General features: G+C 48.3%; 1 protein-coding gene and 1 non-coding gene across 2 annotated transcripts in view; one reads left to right on the forward strand and one right to left on the reverse strand.

Annotated features, from left to right (window-relative positions):
* The window catches only part of LOC133749424 (zinc finger protein 709), a 28,705-nt gene extending 20,785 nt beyond the window's left edge, over positions 1–7,920 (reverse strand). Inside the window, exon 1 of the mRNA XM_062178575.1 lies at positions 7,834–7,920. Within this exon, the coding sequence (XP_062034559.1) occupies positions 7,834–7,836 (3 nt within the window). The 5' untranslated portion in view covers positions 7,837–7,920. The remainder of the gene's footprint in view (positions 1–7,833) is intronic.
* Positions 7,921–8,451: 531 nt separating this feature from the next.
* LOC133750165 (small nucleolar RNA SNORD44) lies at positions 8,452–8,508 on the forward strand. Its single transcript, XR_009864667.1, has one exon. It is a non-coding gene; the product is annotated as a small nucleolar RNA SNORD44 (small nucleolar RNA).
* Positions 8,509–16,730: the final 8,222 nt, after the last annotated feature.

Consider the following 16,730-nt stretch of genomic DNA (forward strand, 5'->3'; position numbering starts at 1 on the left):
AATAGGAAGGCAGAAGAAGATGGCCCAAGTGCTTGGGCCCTTGCCACCCACATCTGTGACCCGTATGGAGTTCCAGGCTCCTGGCTTCAGCTTGGCTGAGCCCAGGTTGTTGCAGCCATTTGGGAAGTGAACCATCCGATGGAAGAGTCTCTCTAACTCTGCCTTTCAAATATACAAATAAAGTTAAAAAAAAAAAAAAAAAGCTAAAGTGAGCTGCTGAAAGGAGAAACACCAAGAATAATTGCCCCATCACTAAATAGGTTTTGTACAATAAACTTCAAAGCCCTAATGAATTTATATTGGGTTACACTAATTAATTTAACTAGTGACTAAGTCCTGCAGGGTCCCAGTCAAGCCAATTTGCAAATGCCAAGGACTTGATTTAAAAATTTCACTTATGGGCCGGGGTTGTGGCTCACTAGGCTAATCCTCCGCCTGTGGCGCCAGCATCAGGTTCTAGTCCTGGTTGGGGCGCTGGATTCTGTCCCAGTTGCTCCTCTTCCAGTCCAGCTCTCTGCTGTGGCCCGGGAAGGCAGTGGAGGATGGCTTAGAGCTTCCCGTTCACTACAGGATATTTTAGGACCATTGGTGCTATGACCATGGGGAAATTTGGGCAAGATAACAGCTACAATGGCTGTCTGTCCTCTCATGGGCTCTAAGCCAATGAGTCATAAATGAAAAAAAAGTTTTTTTGACAGGCAAAGTTAGACAGAGAGAAAGGTCTTCCTTCCGTTGGTTCACCCCCAAAATGGCCGCTACGGCTGGTGCGCTGCATCTATCCAAAGCCAGGTATAACTGTAATTTGAGTCCTAGTATTGATTAATCCTATAAACGGTTGTCAAAAAAGATGTTAAAATTGATACAGAACCTATAATGTGTGGGTCCTTTTATCCTTTTGTTTGATAATTCCTTGTCTATTCAGACTTCCAACAGGATCAAACTGTGGACTCTATCAGCATTTTTCCCATTGTTCCTTCCTTCCCACCCTTCCTCCCTTCCTTTACACCTGCTTGCTTTTTTTTTTTTTTTTTTTTGTTCACTGGATATATCCCAGGGAAGGAGGTGTCCTCTCTATCCCAGTATTTATGAATTTTCCCTTTGAGAGACCTACAAATTACTATCACCAGGCTTAGGGACACACTCCATGGCAATGGTTGCTTCATAGGATTGAAGAACCATGGGCTTAAGTTGGGTTTGAATAAACTCTTCACAGTGCTTCGGGGAAACCATGGATGTTGTTCCCAGTAATCATGATGGTGGAGGCAGGGACAAAAGCAGCAGCACTGAGCCCTGTGCTCCTAGGAGTACCACCGACTCAGTCCACCGGCTAATGACTGCCTTTCCCCTGTCTCTCTTGCTTTAAAGCTTGATTTACTTGTGTATTTGTTTGAAAGGCAGAGCAACAGGGAGATAGTGAGAAAGATCTTCCACCCACTGGTTTACTCCCCAAACGCCCATAACAGCTAGGGCTGGGCCAGGCAGAAGGCAGGAGCCTGGAGCTCCATCCAGGTTGGTCTCCTATGTGGGTGCCAAGGATCCAAGCACTTGAGCCATTACCTGGTGCCTCCCAGGGTGCGCAATAGCAGGGAACTGGATCAGAAGCAGAGCTAGCACTTGAATTTAGGTACTTCGATATGAAATATGGGTATCTTAACTGCTGCACAGAACACCCACACCAGTTCCTTTTTTTTTTTTTTAAATTAATTTCTATATTTGAAAGGTAGAGCTACAGAGAGGTACAGACAGAAGCAGAGAGAGAAATCTTCCATTCACTGGTTCATTCCCCAAATGGCTGTGATGGCTGGGGCTGGGCCAAGCTAAAGCCAGGAGCTTCGTCCAGGTCTCCCACATGGGTACAGGGGCCCAAGTACTTGGGCCATCTTCCACTGCTTTCCCAGGCACACTAGCAGGAAGCTGGATTGGAAGTGGAGCACCCGAGATTCAAACCAATGCCTATATGGGATGCTGGTACTGTAGGCAGCAGCTTAACTCATTTTGCCATAGCGCTCCCCCCTCCCCCGAAGATTCTTTATAAAAAAAAGACTACAGAGGGGCTGTGTTGTGGCACAGTGGATTAAGTCACTGCCTGCAACACTGACCTCCCATATCAGAGCACCAGAGTTCAAGTCCTGGCTGTTCTACTTCTGATCCATTCCCAGCTAATGCCCCGGGAAAGCAGCAGAAAATGGCTCAAGTACTTTGTGTCCCTGCTACGCTCATGGGAGACCCAGATTGAGTTTCCGGTTTTAGCCTGGCCCAGCCCCGACCATTGCAGCCATATGAGGAATAAACCAGTAAATGGAAGATTAATCTCTTTCTGTCTCTGTCATTCTTTCAAATAAGTAACATAAATCTTAAAAAACAAACAAAAAACCTAAAAATAGAAAATAACTTTTCTGCAGGTACAGTCTTTCCTGTGAGCCCCTTTTATATCAGGCCCAAGGGACAGCAACAGTTACAGCTTGGCTGGACCAAAGCACACCACGCAGGACCACTTAGAGGAGGGCCCCAATCCCATATTCCCGCTGCTAAATGCCAAGGAATAATCAAAACTGGCAGCCTGCGATGGCTGAACACAGAACGCAGACTTGGAAGGGCTCAATATGTGACAGCAAGCACTACAGCTCACAGCGCCAGCTTCCTGGCAAGCAGCAGGTCGAAACACATGCTGGCCAGTAGGCAGCACAGCAGTTTAGCAAGTCAGAGCAAGGGAAGACAGACTCCTGGGGTAGCGGTCTATGTCTGGTCAACATGCTCACAGCACCAACTGCTGTGGTCACTTGCAGAGGAGTAGTTCCAATGCTGGCACTGACAATGGCACGGAGACGATATGAGAAGGCTTAGCAGTCACTTGGTTAAGCCTGGGGAGGTGTGAAATGGCTTCAGACAGCACGGACAGAGCCTGGCCTGGATGTGCACGCAGCAGTATGAGAATTCCTGCTTAGGGATTTCCGAGGTTTCAATCTCTCGCCCCTAGGTGCTTCCTTTTAAAATTTTATGTATGTATTTGAGAGGCACAGAGAGACAGCTAACATCTGCTGGTTCACTCCCCAAATGCCTGCAGTACCCCCAACTGGGGCCGAAGCCAGGAGCCAGAAACCGAGTCCAGGTCTCCCATGTGAGTAACAGGAATAATACAACTACTTAAGCCATCATCACTGCCTTCCAGGATCTGCACCAGCAGGAAGCTGGAGTCAGGGACTAGAGACTGAACCCAGGCACCTGGGATACGAGACACAGGCATCCTGGCAGCTAAGCCAAATTCCAGTCCCACCTTATATTTTTTCATCTTGTTTATGCGCCCAAAGCCAAAATTTTAAAATGTGGAATCCGACTACTCAATTTAAGAATATGGGGAGTTCCAGTTTTGTGGCACAGCAGGTCAAGCTGTTGCTTATGATGCCAGCATCCCACATGGGAGTGCCAGTTTGACTCCCAGCTGCTCCACTTCCAATCCAGCTTCTTGCTAACATGCCTGGGAAGGCAGCAGCAGATTGGCCCAGGTGCTTAGGCCCCTGCCACCATGTTGGAGATACAGATGGAGCTCCTGGCTACTTGTTTTGGCCTGGCCCAGACCTGACTTTTATAGCCATCTGAAGAATGAACCAGCAGATGGAAGCCCCTGGTTGCTCTCTCTGTCTCTCCCTCTTTCTCTGCCTTTCAAATACATAAATACTTAAAAAAAAAAAAGAATATGGGTTAGAAAAATATGCATTTGCAATAGTTCGCTTTCAAAAACACTGATAAGCGCCCCAAATGATTAAAAGTGGGTATCTGGGCAAGGCTTGAGTAAGAGCCCAGAAAGGGGAGCATAGTGGATTAAGCCACTGCTCCGAATGCCCACATCCCATATCTGAGTGCTGGTCTGAGCTCCAGCTCCTCCACCTCCAATCCAGCTCTCTGCTAATGCACCGTGGCAGGCTGCAGGCAATGGCTCAAGTGCTTGTGCCCCTTTCACCCACACAAGAGACCTGGATGGAGCTCCAAGCCCCAGGCTTCAGCCTGGCCCACTTCTAACTGTTCTGGGCATTTGGGGAATGAACAGCAATCAAAGATTGATCTCTTTTTCTGTCTTTCTATTTCTAGAAGAAGAAAAAAGAAGGAAGGAAAAAAGAAAGAAGAAAGGCCCAGGAGTAGACAAGGATATCTGTCAGTGAGTCTTATGGAGTTGAGACTATTCTCTTAGGACGGGCACTGTGGCGTAGTAGGCTGAGCCTCTGTCTGAGTGGCTGGCATCCCATATGGGCACTGGTTTGAGTCATGGCCTTGGAAAGCAGAAGATGGCCCAAGTGCTTGGGCCCCTGCCTCATGTGGGAGACCTGAAAGAAGCTCCTGGCTCCTGGCGTCAGATCAGCCCACATCCAGCTATAGTGACCATCTGGGGAGTGAATCAGAAGATGGAAGATATTTCTCTCTCTCTTTCCTCCCTCCCTCTCCCTCTCTCTGTAAACTCTTTCAAATAAATAAATAAATCTTAAAAAAAAAAAAGGAATAGTCTAGACTTTTAAATTTCAAAGATCTCCAGGGATATACACACACAAAAACTAATCTAAAAATGGAAGATGCACCTGACAACTCAAACCGAGACATCTCAAATCTTGAAATTCCCTTGACTAAAAGGAACAAGTACTGTTTGATTCCAGAATTTTCTTGCCTTAGCTGCATCATCTCTCTCCAAAGTAAACTTCAAAGCCCAAGAAACTAGAAATTGTATACATTCACACAGAGAAGTTACAATAGTTACAGAAACAATATTCAACAGATAAAAATTAGCTCACCAAACAGCGGTTTTTCTACTTACTAGTTGAACCCTATTTAGTTGGTTGTTTAGATTGTGATTACACAGTAAATTGAAAGTATGTCATTGTGAAAGAAGAAAAATATGGAAAGAAGGAAGAGGGAGGATGGGAATCAGTGGGAGAGGGAGGGTAGGGTCGGAAGTTTCATTATGCTTTTTTTTTTTTTTGATTTATTTTATTTAGTTGAAAGAGTTATAGAGAAAGGTAGAGACAGAGAGAGGTCTTCCATCTGCTGATTCACTGCCCAGATGGGTCCAACAGCCGGAGCATTGCCAATCTGAAGCCAGGAGCCAGGAGCTTCCTCTGGGTCTCCCCTGTGGGTGCAGGGGCCCAAGGACTTGGGCCATCTTCTACTGCTTTCCGAGGCCATAGCAGAGAGCTGGATCGGAAGTGGAGCAGCTAGTCTCGAACCGGTGCCCATATGGGATGCCGGTGACTCAGGCCAGGGCTTTAACCTGCTGCACCACAGCGCTAGCCCCTCATCATGCTCTTAAAACTATACATGAAACTTATTCCCTTTAGATAAATGTAAAGAGTAAAACTTTTAAAAATAAATATTAAAAAAAAAATAAGCTCAGCTATGTAGCCTGCTTCCCTACCACTAAGAAGGAAAAGCCACAGCCAGAGGTTAAACCCACGCAGTGTGGGAACAACACTCTCCACGCTGAGACACCACCCCCAGAGAGGGTCAGTCCCTGGAGAGGGAGGGAAAGGAACCTTAGGGGCCACAGGAGGGAACCTGGAAGCTCTAAGGGCCAGCCTCCTTCCTCAGTGTTAACACTCAGAAGTGACAAAACAATCAGCTGGATTCAGATCACAATTCTAACCTAAATGCATTCCCAAATTCATCAAATCACTGTGTTCAGGAGACAGAACATGCGTCTCCTGGATAAATTTCACCGAGCACACATCTATGCTGTGAATGTGGGGCCAGCACTGCGGCACAGTAGGTTGAACAGCCTGTGACACCGGCATGCCCTACAGGCACTTGGCTGAGTCCCAGCTGCCTCACTTCCGATCCAGTTCCCTCTAATGTGCCTGGGAAAGCAGTGAAAGATCACCCAAGTACTTGGCCCCCCTGCCACCAACATGGGATACCCAGATGGAATTCCAGGCTCTTGGCTTCATCCTGGCCCAGCCCTGGCTATTGCTGCCATTTGGGGAGTGAATCAGTGCATGGAAGATCTCTTTCTGTCATTCCCTCTCTGTAACTCTACCTTTCAAATAAATTAATTAAAAATAAATAAAGTAGATGTAAAACTCAAACTGTAATATCTAGAGTAGGCCTTGAGAAACCACAATTATCATATCAGAAAGGGCGTCACCCCTCAACTCCCCAGTATGCATGTGGATCCCCCACTTTCAAGGGCTCTGGAGCTTCTGCTGTAGGGAGTGTGAGCAGGCAGCACGCCTGCTGGCGAGGCTCCCAGGAGAAAGCATCTAAGCCTTCAATATCTCCCCTTCCTAAGCAGGCTCAAGGTGGCCTCAGCCTGGTGTCCCTGGCCTCAAGTCTCTGCTCCCCAGGCAAGCAGTCTGGACCACCATTAATTACACGGGACAAACCTAGTTTTTGAAAAACTCAGCAAAATCACTCAAATCCAGTGTTTGGGTATAAAAGAGGGAACAAAATTTGAAGACACTCTAACTCCACAAGAAAAGCCACAAACAACCTTTTTCCACTGAGAAAATACACTAATGATTCCCAAGGCAGGAAATCCTTTGGTGAAGAACTAATCATATCTGAATAGCTCCCGGTGTTATAAGCCTGTGACCTGAAATTACCTAAAAGAAAATAACTACACACACTCAGAGGAAGAAAAAAGAGAAACAAGAATTTTTAACAAATGCAATGTAAGACTGGAATATTCTATTTTTTCCCCCTTAAACTCACGTCTTCCTTTGGAAATATTTTACATCCTTACTCAAGGTCTCTTGTTACACACGGGTTAAAGTTGCCTCTTAAGGTACCAGCATCCCACATGGGAGTGTTGGTTTGAGTTCCAGCTGCTCCACTTCCAATCCAACTCCCTGCTCATGTTCCCGGAAAGGCAGCAGGTTTTGGCCCAAGTGCTTGGGGCCCCCCCAACTGAGGTGGGAGACCGGGATGGAGTTCTGGGCTCCTGGTTTCTGCCCCAGCTATTGTGGCCATTTGGGGAAAAGAACCAGCAGCTGGAAGATCTCTCTCTCTCTCCCCGTCTGTTTCTCCACCACTCTGCCTTTCAAGCAATTTTGTTTTTTTCTTCTTACAAAAAAAAAAAAAAAAAATCAGCACCTAAATGATTTCAAGGTGATAAGCTTAAGAGGCGGTCCGTGCAGAAACGACAGAACATTCAGGAAAGGTTCCAAAGAGGGCCCTCCATCCATGGGAATTTTCTATGGTGTCTGGGTCCAGGGGAGACACAAGCATAGCTCCAAGTAAACTTATTCTCTGCTTTCCTCTCATAAAAATATCGACAAACTTAAGTTAAATCTTTAAAAAAAAATCATTCATTCACTTGTTGTAACTAAAATCCTGGTCTGGTTGCGATGCAGCATCCAGGACAAAGAGCTGATTAAAGGACGCTGTGAACCCGAGACGGGAAGTTGGCGTTTGGGAATGTGGGAAGGAATTCTAGGAAGAGTTGTGGAATTGAGACCCTGACTTCCGGGCATCTGGAAAACTCAGGGGGACGCGGGGGGAGGGACGGGACCCGCCCCGCCGGTCGCAGCTCCTCCCGCGCGCGAACCCCGCACACCCAGCCCGGATTTGCCCCCGCGACCCTCGCGTCGTCCCCGCACACAATGAGGGAGACGCGGGGCTGCGGGCTCAGGCCCAAGTCGCCGCGCGCAGGGACGAGACAGGACCTCCGGGGGTCCCGGCCGCCGGCCCGAGCCCCACCCACCCTGCGGACCCCAGGGCACCGAGGGCCGCAGACTCCGGAGTTGCCGCGAGGAGGAGGCCCGGGTCCCGCCGCCTCAGCCGCTACCGGCCGGTCCCAACCACCGCCCCCCGTCTCTCTCTCCAGTCGCAGGACGCCCAGCCCCGCACGCTCACCATGTCCCGGCTTCCGGGGTGCCCCCGGCGGTGCCCGCGGCCTGTGCCGGGGTCCCAGCGCCACCCGAGGCCCTCACGAGGCGCGGAGACCCGAGGCGGAGAGCGGCCCCCAACTCGCCGCGTCCTCGCTGTTCGCGCCGCGTCGTCCCCGCCCACCGGTGCAGCGGCTCCTCTGATTGGACAGTGCCGGCGGACCCGCCCCCGTTGCCTGAGTGACAGCCGGGCGGGAAGACGCGTCACAGAGCCCAAGTTGGCGTTCGCCGGGCGGGGTGTCGGTCTCCCCTCAGGCAGGTTTTGCGTTGGCGGCAGAACTTGCTGGGCACCCAGGGTTGGACGGCTGGAGTCTGCCTGCGGCTCCTTGTCTAAATGCGGGGACGCGAGTGTGAGCAGGGCGTGCGGACTCAGGGTCCCCGCGGAGCGAGGCCACGGGGCGCCCGGGCCGCGCCGGGCTGGATCGGGTGGGTCGGTGGTCCCTCCCCGGCTTGGCCGTCGTTCGTGGACTTGGGACTTTGGATGACAGACACTTCAGTGTGACTCCGGGTCCACTGGGCTTTTTTAAAATCATTATTGACCTGGATTTTTGTTTTATTTTATTAGAGAGACAAAGAGACGGAGAATTCTGGATGACGATAAGCAAATATTGAATGTGAGGGTCTTAATTAGCTCTGACTGACTTGATTTAAAAAAAAAAAGAGAGAGAGAGAGAGAGAGAGAGAGAGAGAGAGAGAGAGAGAGAATCGCCCATCCGCTGATTGACATCCCAGATGCCCGCCGGGGCCCTAGGCTGCCTAGGGTCAAAGGAGGCAGCCAGGGAGCCTCCTAAGACCTGGCTCCGGTGCGCTGCAAACCATACTGTAGAGCCCGGCTCGACCTCGGATTCCAGCTGCCTAAGGATGCACACCCTGGGGGTCCCCGCCACCCTCGTGGGAGCTCCTGACCCTGGCCTGGCTGAGTCTGAGCTGTTGTGGACATTTGAGGAGTGAACCAGAGGACAGAAGATCTCTCTCTCTCTCTCTCTCTCTCTCTCTCTCTCTCTCCCTCCCTCCCTCCCTCCCCCTCCTCCTCTCCCTTCTCTCTGCCTATCAAGTAAAATGAAAATACATAAATGTTAAGAACTTTTTTGGGGGGCCCAGTTTGTGGCATAGTGGATAAAGGTGACACTGGCATCCCATATGGGGACTGGTTCAAGTCCCGGCTGCTCCACTTCCAATCCAGCTCCCTGCTAATGCGCCTGGGAAAGTAGCCGAAGATGGCCCACCTGCTTGGGCCCCTGCACCTGCGTGGGAGACCTGGATGAAGCTCCTGGCTCCTGGCTCCTGGCTTCAGCCATTTTGGCCATTTGGGGAGTGAACCAGTGGATGGAAGAGTGTGTGTGTGTGTCTATGTGTGTGTGTGTCTCCTCTGTGTAACTGTCTTTCAAATAAATAAATTCTTTTGGGCATATACTCAGAACTGGAATTGCTGAACCATATGGTAACCCTGTTATGAATTTTTTGAGTCATGCTGTTTTCCACATTGGCTGCAGCATTTTGCATTCCGATGAACACTTCCTGATACTGTCTTTCAAAGCACGAAAAATTAATTTCATAAAGTACAGACTGTAAGTATAATGCAGTTTTTTTGCTTTTGCTGCATATTTAAGAATTCTTTGCCAAATCCAAGACATCAATATCTTTGCCTATTTTTTTTTTTTGTGAGTAATAGATCCCTCTTTAAAGTCTTTGATCTATTTTTGGTAAATTAATGTACGTGGGTGATGTAAGGGCCCAACTCATTTTTTTTTGGGGGGGTCTGGTGGCTATTCAGCTCCCAGCATGGGGGACAGGGAGGGTCAGAGGGGCAGTCCTCTGTCCCAAGCTCATGCGGAGACAGAGACAGAGACAGCAACAGACAGGCAACTAGCAGTGTATGTGAGGGAATAGGATGTGTGTGTCACTTCATGTTCAAGGCTGAATGCCTGAATGGCTCATTTAAAGGAAGCAAGGGGAAACTGAGAGCCCAGTCCACTGAGTGGGAGAGAGATGTCTAAGTTCCTGTCACTGGCCACCAGCTCGGGCCATTTGGGTATGCTACTCTACTGCCTTAAAAAATTTTTATTTATTTATTTATTTGGAAGGCAGAGTATCATAGAAGGAGACAGAGAAAGCCAGGAGGCAGGAACTCCATCTGGGTCTCCCACATGGATGCAGGCACCCAAGCACTTGGGCCATCATCTGCTGCCTTCCCAGTAGCATTAGCAGGGAGCTGGATCAGAAGCAGGGAGTAGCAAATGGCTGCTTAACCTGCTGTGCCACGATGCCAGCCCATCAGTCTACTTTTTTTTAAATTTATTTATTTGACAGGTAGAGTTACAGACAGTGAGAGGGAGAGACAGAGAGAAAGGTCTTCCTTCCATTGGTTCACCCCTAAAATGGCCGTTACGGCTGGTGCTGCGCCAGTCCGAAGCCAGGAGCCAGGTGCTTCCTCCTGGTCTCTGGCGTGGGTGCAGGAGCCCAAGCACTTGGGCCATCCTCCACTGCCTTCCCAGGCCACAGCAGAGAGCTGGACTGGAAGAGGAGCAGCCGGGACTAGAACCCGGTGGCCATATGGGATTTCGGCGCCGCAGGTGGATTAGCCAAGTGAGCCACATTGCCGGCCCCTCAGTCTACTTCTTATGTTTACATAACAACTTTTGCTGTGTCCTTCCCATTACACAGATCAATCATAAAGGGCACATATTATATATTATATAATTCCATTCTTATCAAAGTCCACAACAGGGGACAGCATGGTTGCACAGCCTGCAATGCCTGCATCCCATATGAGCACCGGTTCCAGTCCTGGCTGCTCTACTTTTGATCCAGCTCCCTGCTAACAGACCTGGGTGGCAAAACAGCAGATGGTGGCCCAAGTCCTTGGACTCCTGTCACCCACGTGTCAGACCGGACAGATCTCAGTCCCAGCCATTGCGGCCATTTAGGAAGTGAACCAGCAGATGAAGAGCTCTCTCTCCCTCTCCCTCTTCCTCTCTCTCTCTCTCTCTCTCCTTCTCCCTCCCTCTCTCTTCCTCTCTCTCCCCCTCTCTCTCTCTGTAACTCTGCCTTTCAAATAAGTGTTGGGCCAGGTTGATGCCAGGAGCTTTGTCTCAGTCTCCCAAGAGAGCAGTAAGGGCCCAAGCACTTGGGCCATCTTCTGCTACTTTTCCCAGGCCATTAGCAGGCAGCTGGATTGGAAGTGGAGCAACCAGGACAGGAATTGGCATCTATATGGGATGCCAGCATCGCAGGCAGCCCCATTACCTGCTACACCACAATGCAGGCCTAATAAATAAATCTTCAAAAGTAAACAAACAGGAGCCAGCACTGTGGTGCACTAGGTTAATCCTCCGTCTGCAGCGCCAGCATCCCTTATGAGTGCTGGTTCTAGTCCCAGCTGCTTTTCTTCCGATCCAGCGCTCTGCTATGGCCTGGGAAAGCAGTACAAGATGGCCCATGTGCCCATGTGTGGGAGACCCGGAAAAGCTCCTGGCTCCTGGCTTTTGTCTGGCCCAGCCCCTGCCTTTGCAGCATTTGAGGAGTAAATCAGTGGATGGAAGACCTCTCTCTCTGTCTCTCCTTCTGTCTGTCTGTAACTCTATGTCTCAAATAAATAAGGAGCCGGTGCTGTGGCGTAGTGGGCAAAGCTGCCGCCTGCAGTACTGGCATCCCATATGGGTGCCAGTTCAAGTCCCGGTTGCTCCATTTCCAATCCAGCTCTCTGCTATGGCCTGGGAAAGCAGCAGATGGCCCAAGTCTGTGGGCCCCTGCACCTGCATGGGAGACCCAGAAGAAGCTCCTGGCTCCTAGCTTCAGATCAGTGCAGCCCAGGCCATTGCAGCCAATTGGGGAGTGAACCAGCTGATGGAAGACCTCTCTCTCTCTCTCTCTCTCTCTCTCTCTGCCTCTCCTTCTCTCTGTGTGTAACTCTTTCAGATAAATAAATATTTTAAAAAAATAAATAAAATCTTTTTTTTTTAAAAGCTAACAAACAAACAAGAAAGTCCACAACGGAGAAATCCATGGACCCAACAAATAGCTTAGTGGTTGCCTAGCAACTGAAGGAAGAAGTTGTAAAAACAAATGAGTGTCAGCTAAAAAGGACAGGGGTTTCTTTTTAAGGTGAAAAAAGTGCTATAAAATGGACTCTGCTGATGACTGTGTACCTTTGGATATTCTGAAAACCGGATTGTATGCTTTAAAGGGGTGCCTTGTATATTGTAGATTGTAATGTGTATTTTATCTCACCACAACTGTCCCAATACATGACATACGAATTAGGGGTGTCAGTGTCAGTTGTTCAGCATATTAAGAGCTTCCAGGTACATGCCAAATTTATGTAACCTTTTATTGACTGATTTTTCTTTGACAGAAAACCAGAGCCAGACATAACACAAAATTAAGATAGATTTCATTCAATAAAGTGTCGTAATAAGGCAAGAGAGACTCATATTTGGATCAGAACATGTGAATTTCACAGCCAAGGAGCAAGCTGGCAGGAAGGCAGGAGGTGTTGGTGAGTGGGAAGTTGTATCTGTGGAGATTGTGGCTGAAGGCAGGCCAGGAGTAATGCATGAGAAGTTTGCTCACATATAAGATATCAAGGGTGGGGGCCGGCGCTGTGTCGGAGAGATCTTCCATCCATTAGCTCACTCCCCAAATGACCATAATGGCCTGAGATGGGCCAGGCCGAAACCAGGAGCCTGGAGCTTCCTCCAGGTCTCCCATGTGGGTCCAGGGTCCCAAGCACTTGGCCCAATCTTCGGCTGCTTTCCCAGGCCCATTGGCAGGGAGCTGGATTGGAAGTGGAGGAGCCAGCTCTTGAACCGGCGCCCATATGCAATGCACCTATGGCATCATAGGTGGAGGCTTAACCTGCTTCACCATGACTCTGGCCCCCGGTCGTGGAAATTTCATGATCATCATGGTCCACAGCCTGCAGCTATGTTCAATATTATGCAGCTATGTTCATATATGTTCAGGCTCTTAAGCAGTGAACCCCCTGGTGGTTACAGTGGACAAGGAAGAGTGTGGGGCTTGGGGGCCACACAGAGCTGGGGTGCCCCAGCTGGCAGTCCTCAGGCCTTCACTACACACTACATCAAGCACACCATAATGACAGCTGCCCCATCTCCCCTCTCTTTTCTTTCCTTTTCTTTTCCAAATGCCTACTCTTTAAATTTTTATTTTATTTGAAAGGCAGAGAGAGAGAAAAAAAAAGGTAGATGGAGATCTCTATCTGCTGGTTCACTCCCATAATGCCAACAGCAAGGCCTGGGCTAGGTCATCTGCATGCAGGTGGTAAAGACCCAAATACTTGATCCATTATCTGCTTTCTTATCAGGGTACACATTAGCAGGGAGTTGAATCAGAAATGGAGGCAGGACTTGACCCCAGGCACTCTGATATGGAATGTGGGTGGCAGCTTAACCTGCTTTGCCATGAGGCTCATGCCCCCCCAAAATGTTTTTAAATGTATGACTAATCAAAATGAGACAAACATGGCTCTTTTTTTTGTTGTTGTTCTTATAGAACAAAACACTAAGAAGATGCTAAATTATCAAGACACAGAGACACAAATCAATGGAACAAAATGGAGAACTCTATTTATAGTCAACAGATTTTTGACAAACATAGCAAGAACATATTGAAGAAAGAGGGTCTGACATTGTGGTAGAGTAGGTTAAACCACTGCCTGTGATGTTGGCATCCCAGGAGTGCCAGCTTGTGGTTTGTGTCCTGGCTTGTCCACTTCTGCTCCAGCTCTATGCTAATGTGCTTGGAAAGGCAGAAGATGGCCCAAGTACTTGGGCCTCTGCCACCTACGTTGGACACCTGGATGGCGTTTGTGGCTTCTGGCTTCGGCTTGGCCTGGCCCTGACTGTAGCAGCCATCTGGGGAGTAAACCAGTGGATGGAAGATCTTCCTTCCTTCCTTCCTTCCTTCCTTCCTTCCTTCCTTCCTTCCTTCCTTCCTCTCTTTCTCTCTCTCTCTTTTTTCTCTCTCTTTCTCTCCCTCTCTCCCTCTCCTCTCCTCTCCCCTCCTCTGTCTTTCTGTCAAATAAATAAAATAAATCTTTTTTAAAAAAGAAAGAAAAGTCTCTTCAATAAATGGTGCTGGAAAAATTGAATATCCATATGCAGAAAAATGAAGTTCTGCCCCACCTCCTCTCAGCACACACAAAAATCAACATATAAGATCCAAAACTATGGGCCGGCGCCATGGCTCAATAGGCTAATCCTCCACCTGTGGCGCTGACATCCCGGGTTCTAGTCCCGGTTGGGGTGCCGGATTCTGTACCAGTTGCTGCTCTTCCAGTCCAGCTCTCTGCTGTGGCCCGGGAAGGCAGTGGAGGATGGCCCAAGTGCTTGGGCCCTGCACCCGCATGACCAGGAGAAGCACCAGGCTCCTGGCTTTGATGCGCCGGCCGCAGCACACCAGCCGCAGCCGCCATTGGGGGGTGAACCAACGGAAAAAGGAAGACCTTTCTCTCTGTCTCTCTCTCATTGTCCACTCTGCCTGTCAAAAAAAAAAAAAAAAAAAAAAGGTCCAAAACTATGAAACGACTCAAAGAGAATCTATGAGAAATCCTGCATAACATTGTTCTGGGCAAAGATTTTTTTCAATGGGACCCCAAAAGCACAGTCAACAGAAGCAAATATTACCTCAAACTACAAAGCATTCTTACATCAAAGAAAACAAGCGACAGAGTGAAGAGACAACCTACAGAATGGGAGAAGATATTTGTAAACTACTCACCTGACACAGATTATAGCTAGAACACACAATGAACTTAAACAATTCAACAGCCAAAAAAAAAAAAAGAAAAAATCCAACCTTAATGGGCAATTGGCCTGAGTAGACATTTCTCAAAAGATAGACAATGGCCAACAGTTTACGGAAAAAATGTTCAACATCATTAATCATCAGGAGAATGCAAATACATGCAGATCAAAGCCACAAAGATATCTTATCATAGTTATGAAGAAGATAAAAAAGGGGTTGGCGCTGTGGCATCGTGGGTAAAGCTGCTGCCTGCAGTGCCGATCCCATGTGGGCACCGGTTCAAATCCCGGCTGCTCCACTTCCAATCCAGCTATCTGCTATGGCCTGAGAGAGCAGTGGAGGACGGGCCAAGTGCTGGGACCCCTGCACCCACATAGGAGATCCAGAAGAAACTCCTGACTCCTGGCTTCAGATGGGCACAGATCCGGTCATTGCGGCCATTTGGGGAGTGAATCAGCAGATGGAAGAATTCTCTCTCTCGCTCTGCCTCTGCCTCTCTCTAACTCTGCCTTTCAAATAAATAAATAAATCTTTTTTTTTAAAAAAAGGGTCCTGGGATACAGCTGCAAAGGAGGAATTGTTTCCTCAATTTTAGAAGCTATCAATTTTGCTAGACTGATTGTTACTATACCACCTAAGGCTCTATAGCATACTAGGGTAACTATGGTTGAAAATGTCAACCGTATCCCATAAATATGAGTATGTACAATTGTTATGTGTCATTTAAAATTTTAAAAATACATTAAGAAAGAAAAAAGAGGTGCTAGTATACCTCAAAAAAAGAAAGAAAAATAAATTTTCAAAACCAGGTACTTGGGGTTGCAGCAAGGGCGCTGGAGCTCACCCGTACATGCTGGCAGGGAGTCTTCTTAAGCTGGACTTTCCTACCATGCAGATTGTTCGAACTTTCTTTTTTGAAAGGCATGGTGATAAGAGAGAGATGGAGAAAGAGATAGAGATAGAGACAGAGATGTAGATAGAGATAGAGATGGAGATGGAGAAAGAGATAGAGATATAGAGATAGAGAGATGGAGATGGAGATGGAGATGGAGATAGAGATAGAGATAGAGATAGAGAAAGAGATAGATAGAAATGGAGCAAGATATAGGGGCAGAGATATAGAGAGATTGATTTCCATCCTCTGGTTCACTCCACAAAGGCAGTAACAGTTAAGCCTGCGCCAGGCTGAAGCCAGGAGCCAGGAATTCTCTCCAGGTCTCCCAAATGAGTGGCAGGCACCAAGCACTTGGGTCATCATTTACTGCCTTCCCAGGTGCAATAGCAGGAAGCCAGATTGAAAAAGGAGTGACTAGGACTTGAAGTAGAACCTTGATGTGGAATGTTGGCATTGCAAGTGGCAGTTTAACCCATTACATCACAATGCCAACCGCTTTTTAAACTTTCACATACATTATTTCTTTAAAATAAAGGAGAAATTTATGTAAACACATTTGCTTTTAGTAGTCTTTATTTTTTTAAGAGATTATCTATTTATTTGAAAGCCAGAGTTACACAGAGAGAGGAGAGGAAGAGAGAGGGAGAGGTCTTCCATCCACTGGTTCACTCTCCAATTGGCTGCAATGGCCAGAGCTGTGCCGATCCGAAGCCAGGAGCCAGGAGCTTCTTCCAGGTCTCCCATGTGGGTGCAGGGGCCCAAGGACTTGGGCCATCTTCCACTGCTTTCCCATGCCATAGCAGAGAGCTGGATGGGAAGTGGAGCAGCTGGGTCTCAAACTGGTGCCCATATGAGATGCCGGCGCTGCAGGCGGCGGTTTTACCAACTAAGCCACAGCGCTGGCCCCTATTTTTTAATTTTTAAATTTGTTTGAAAGACACACACACACACACAGAGTGAGAGCGAGAGAGACCTTCCATACACCAGTGTAGCCCCAGCTGGGGCTGTGCCAGGCTGAAGCCAGGAACCATGAACTCAATACAAGTCTCCCCAGTGGTGACAGGGACCCAGTGACTTGAGCCATCACCTGCTGTCTCCCAGTTTGCATTAACAGGAAGCTATGTTCAAGAGAAAGAGCTGGGATTTGAACCCAGGCTCCCCAATATGGGATGCAGTTATCCCAAGTGGCACTTTAATCTAGG

Source organism: Lepus europaeus, chromosome 20, assembly GCF_033115175.1.
Source record: "Lepus europaeus isolate LE1 chromosome 20, mLepTim1.pri, whole genome shotgun sequence".
NCBI classification, from domain to species: Eukaryota; Metazoa; Chordata; class Mammalia; order Lagomorpha; family Leporidae; genus Lepus; species Lepus europaeus.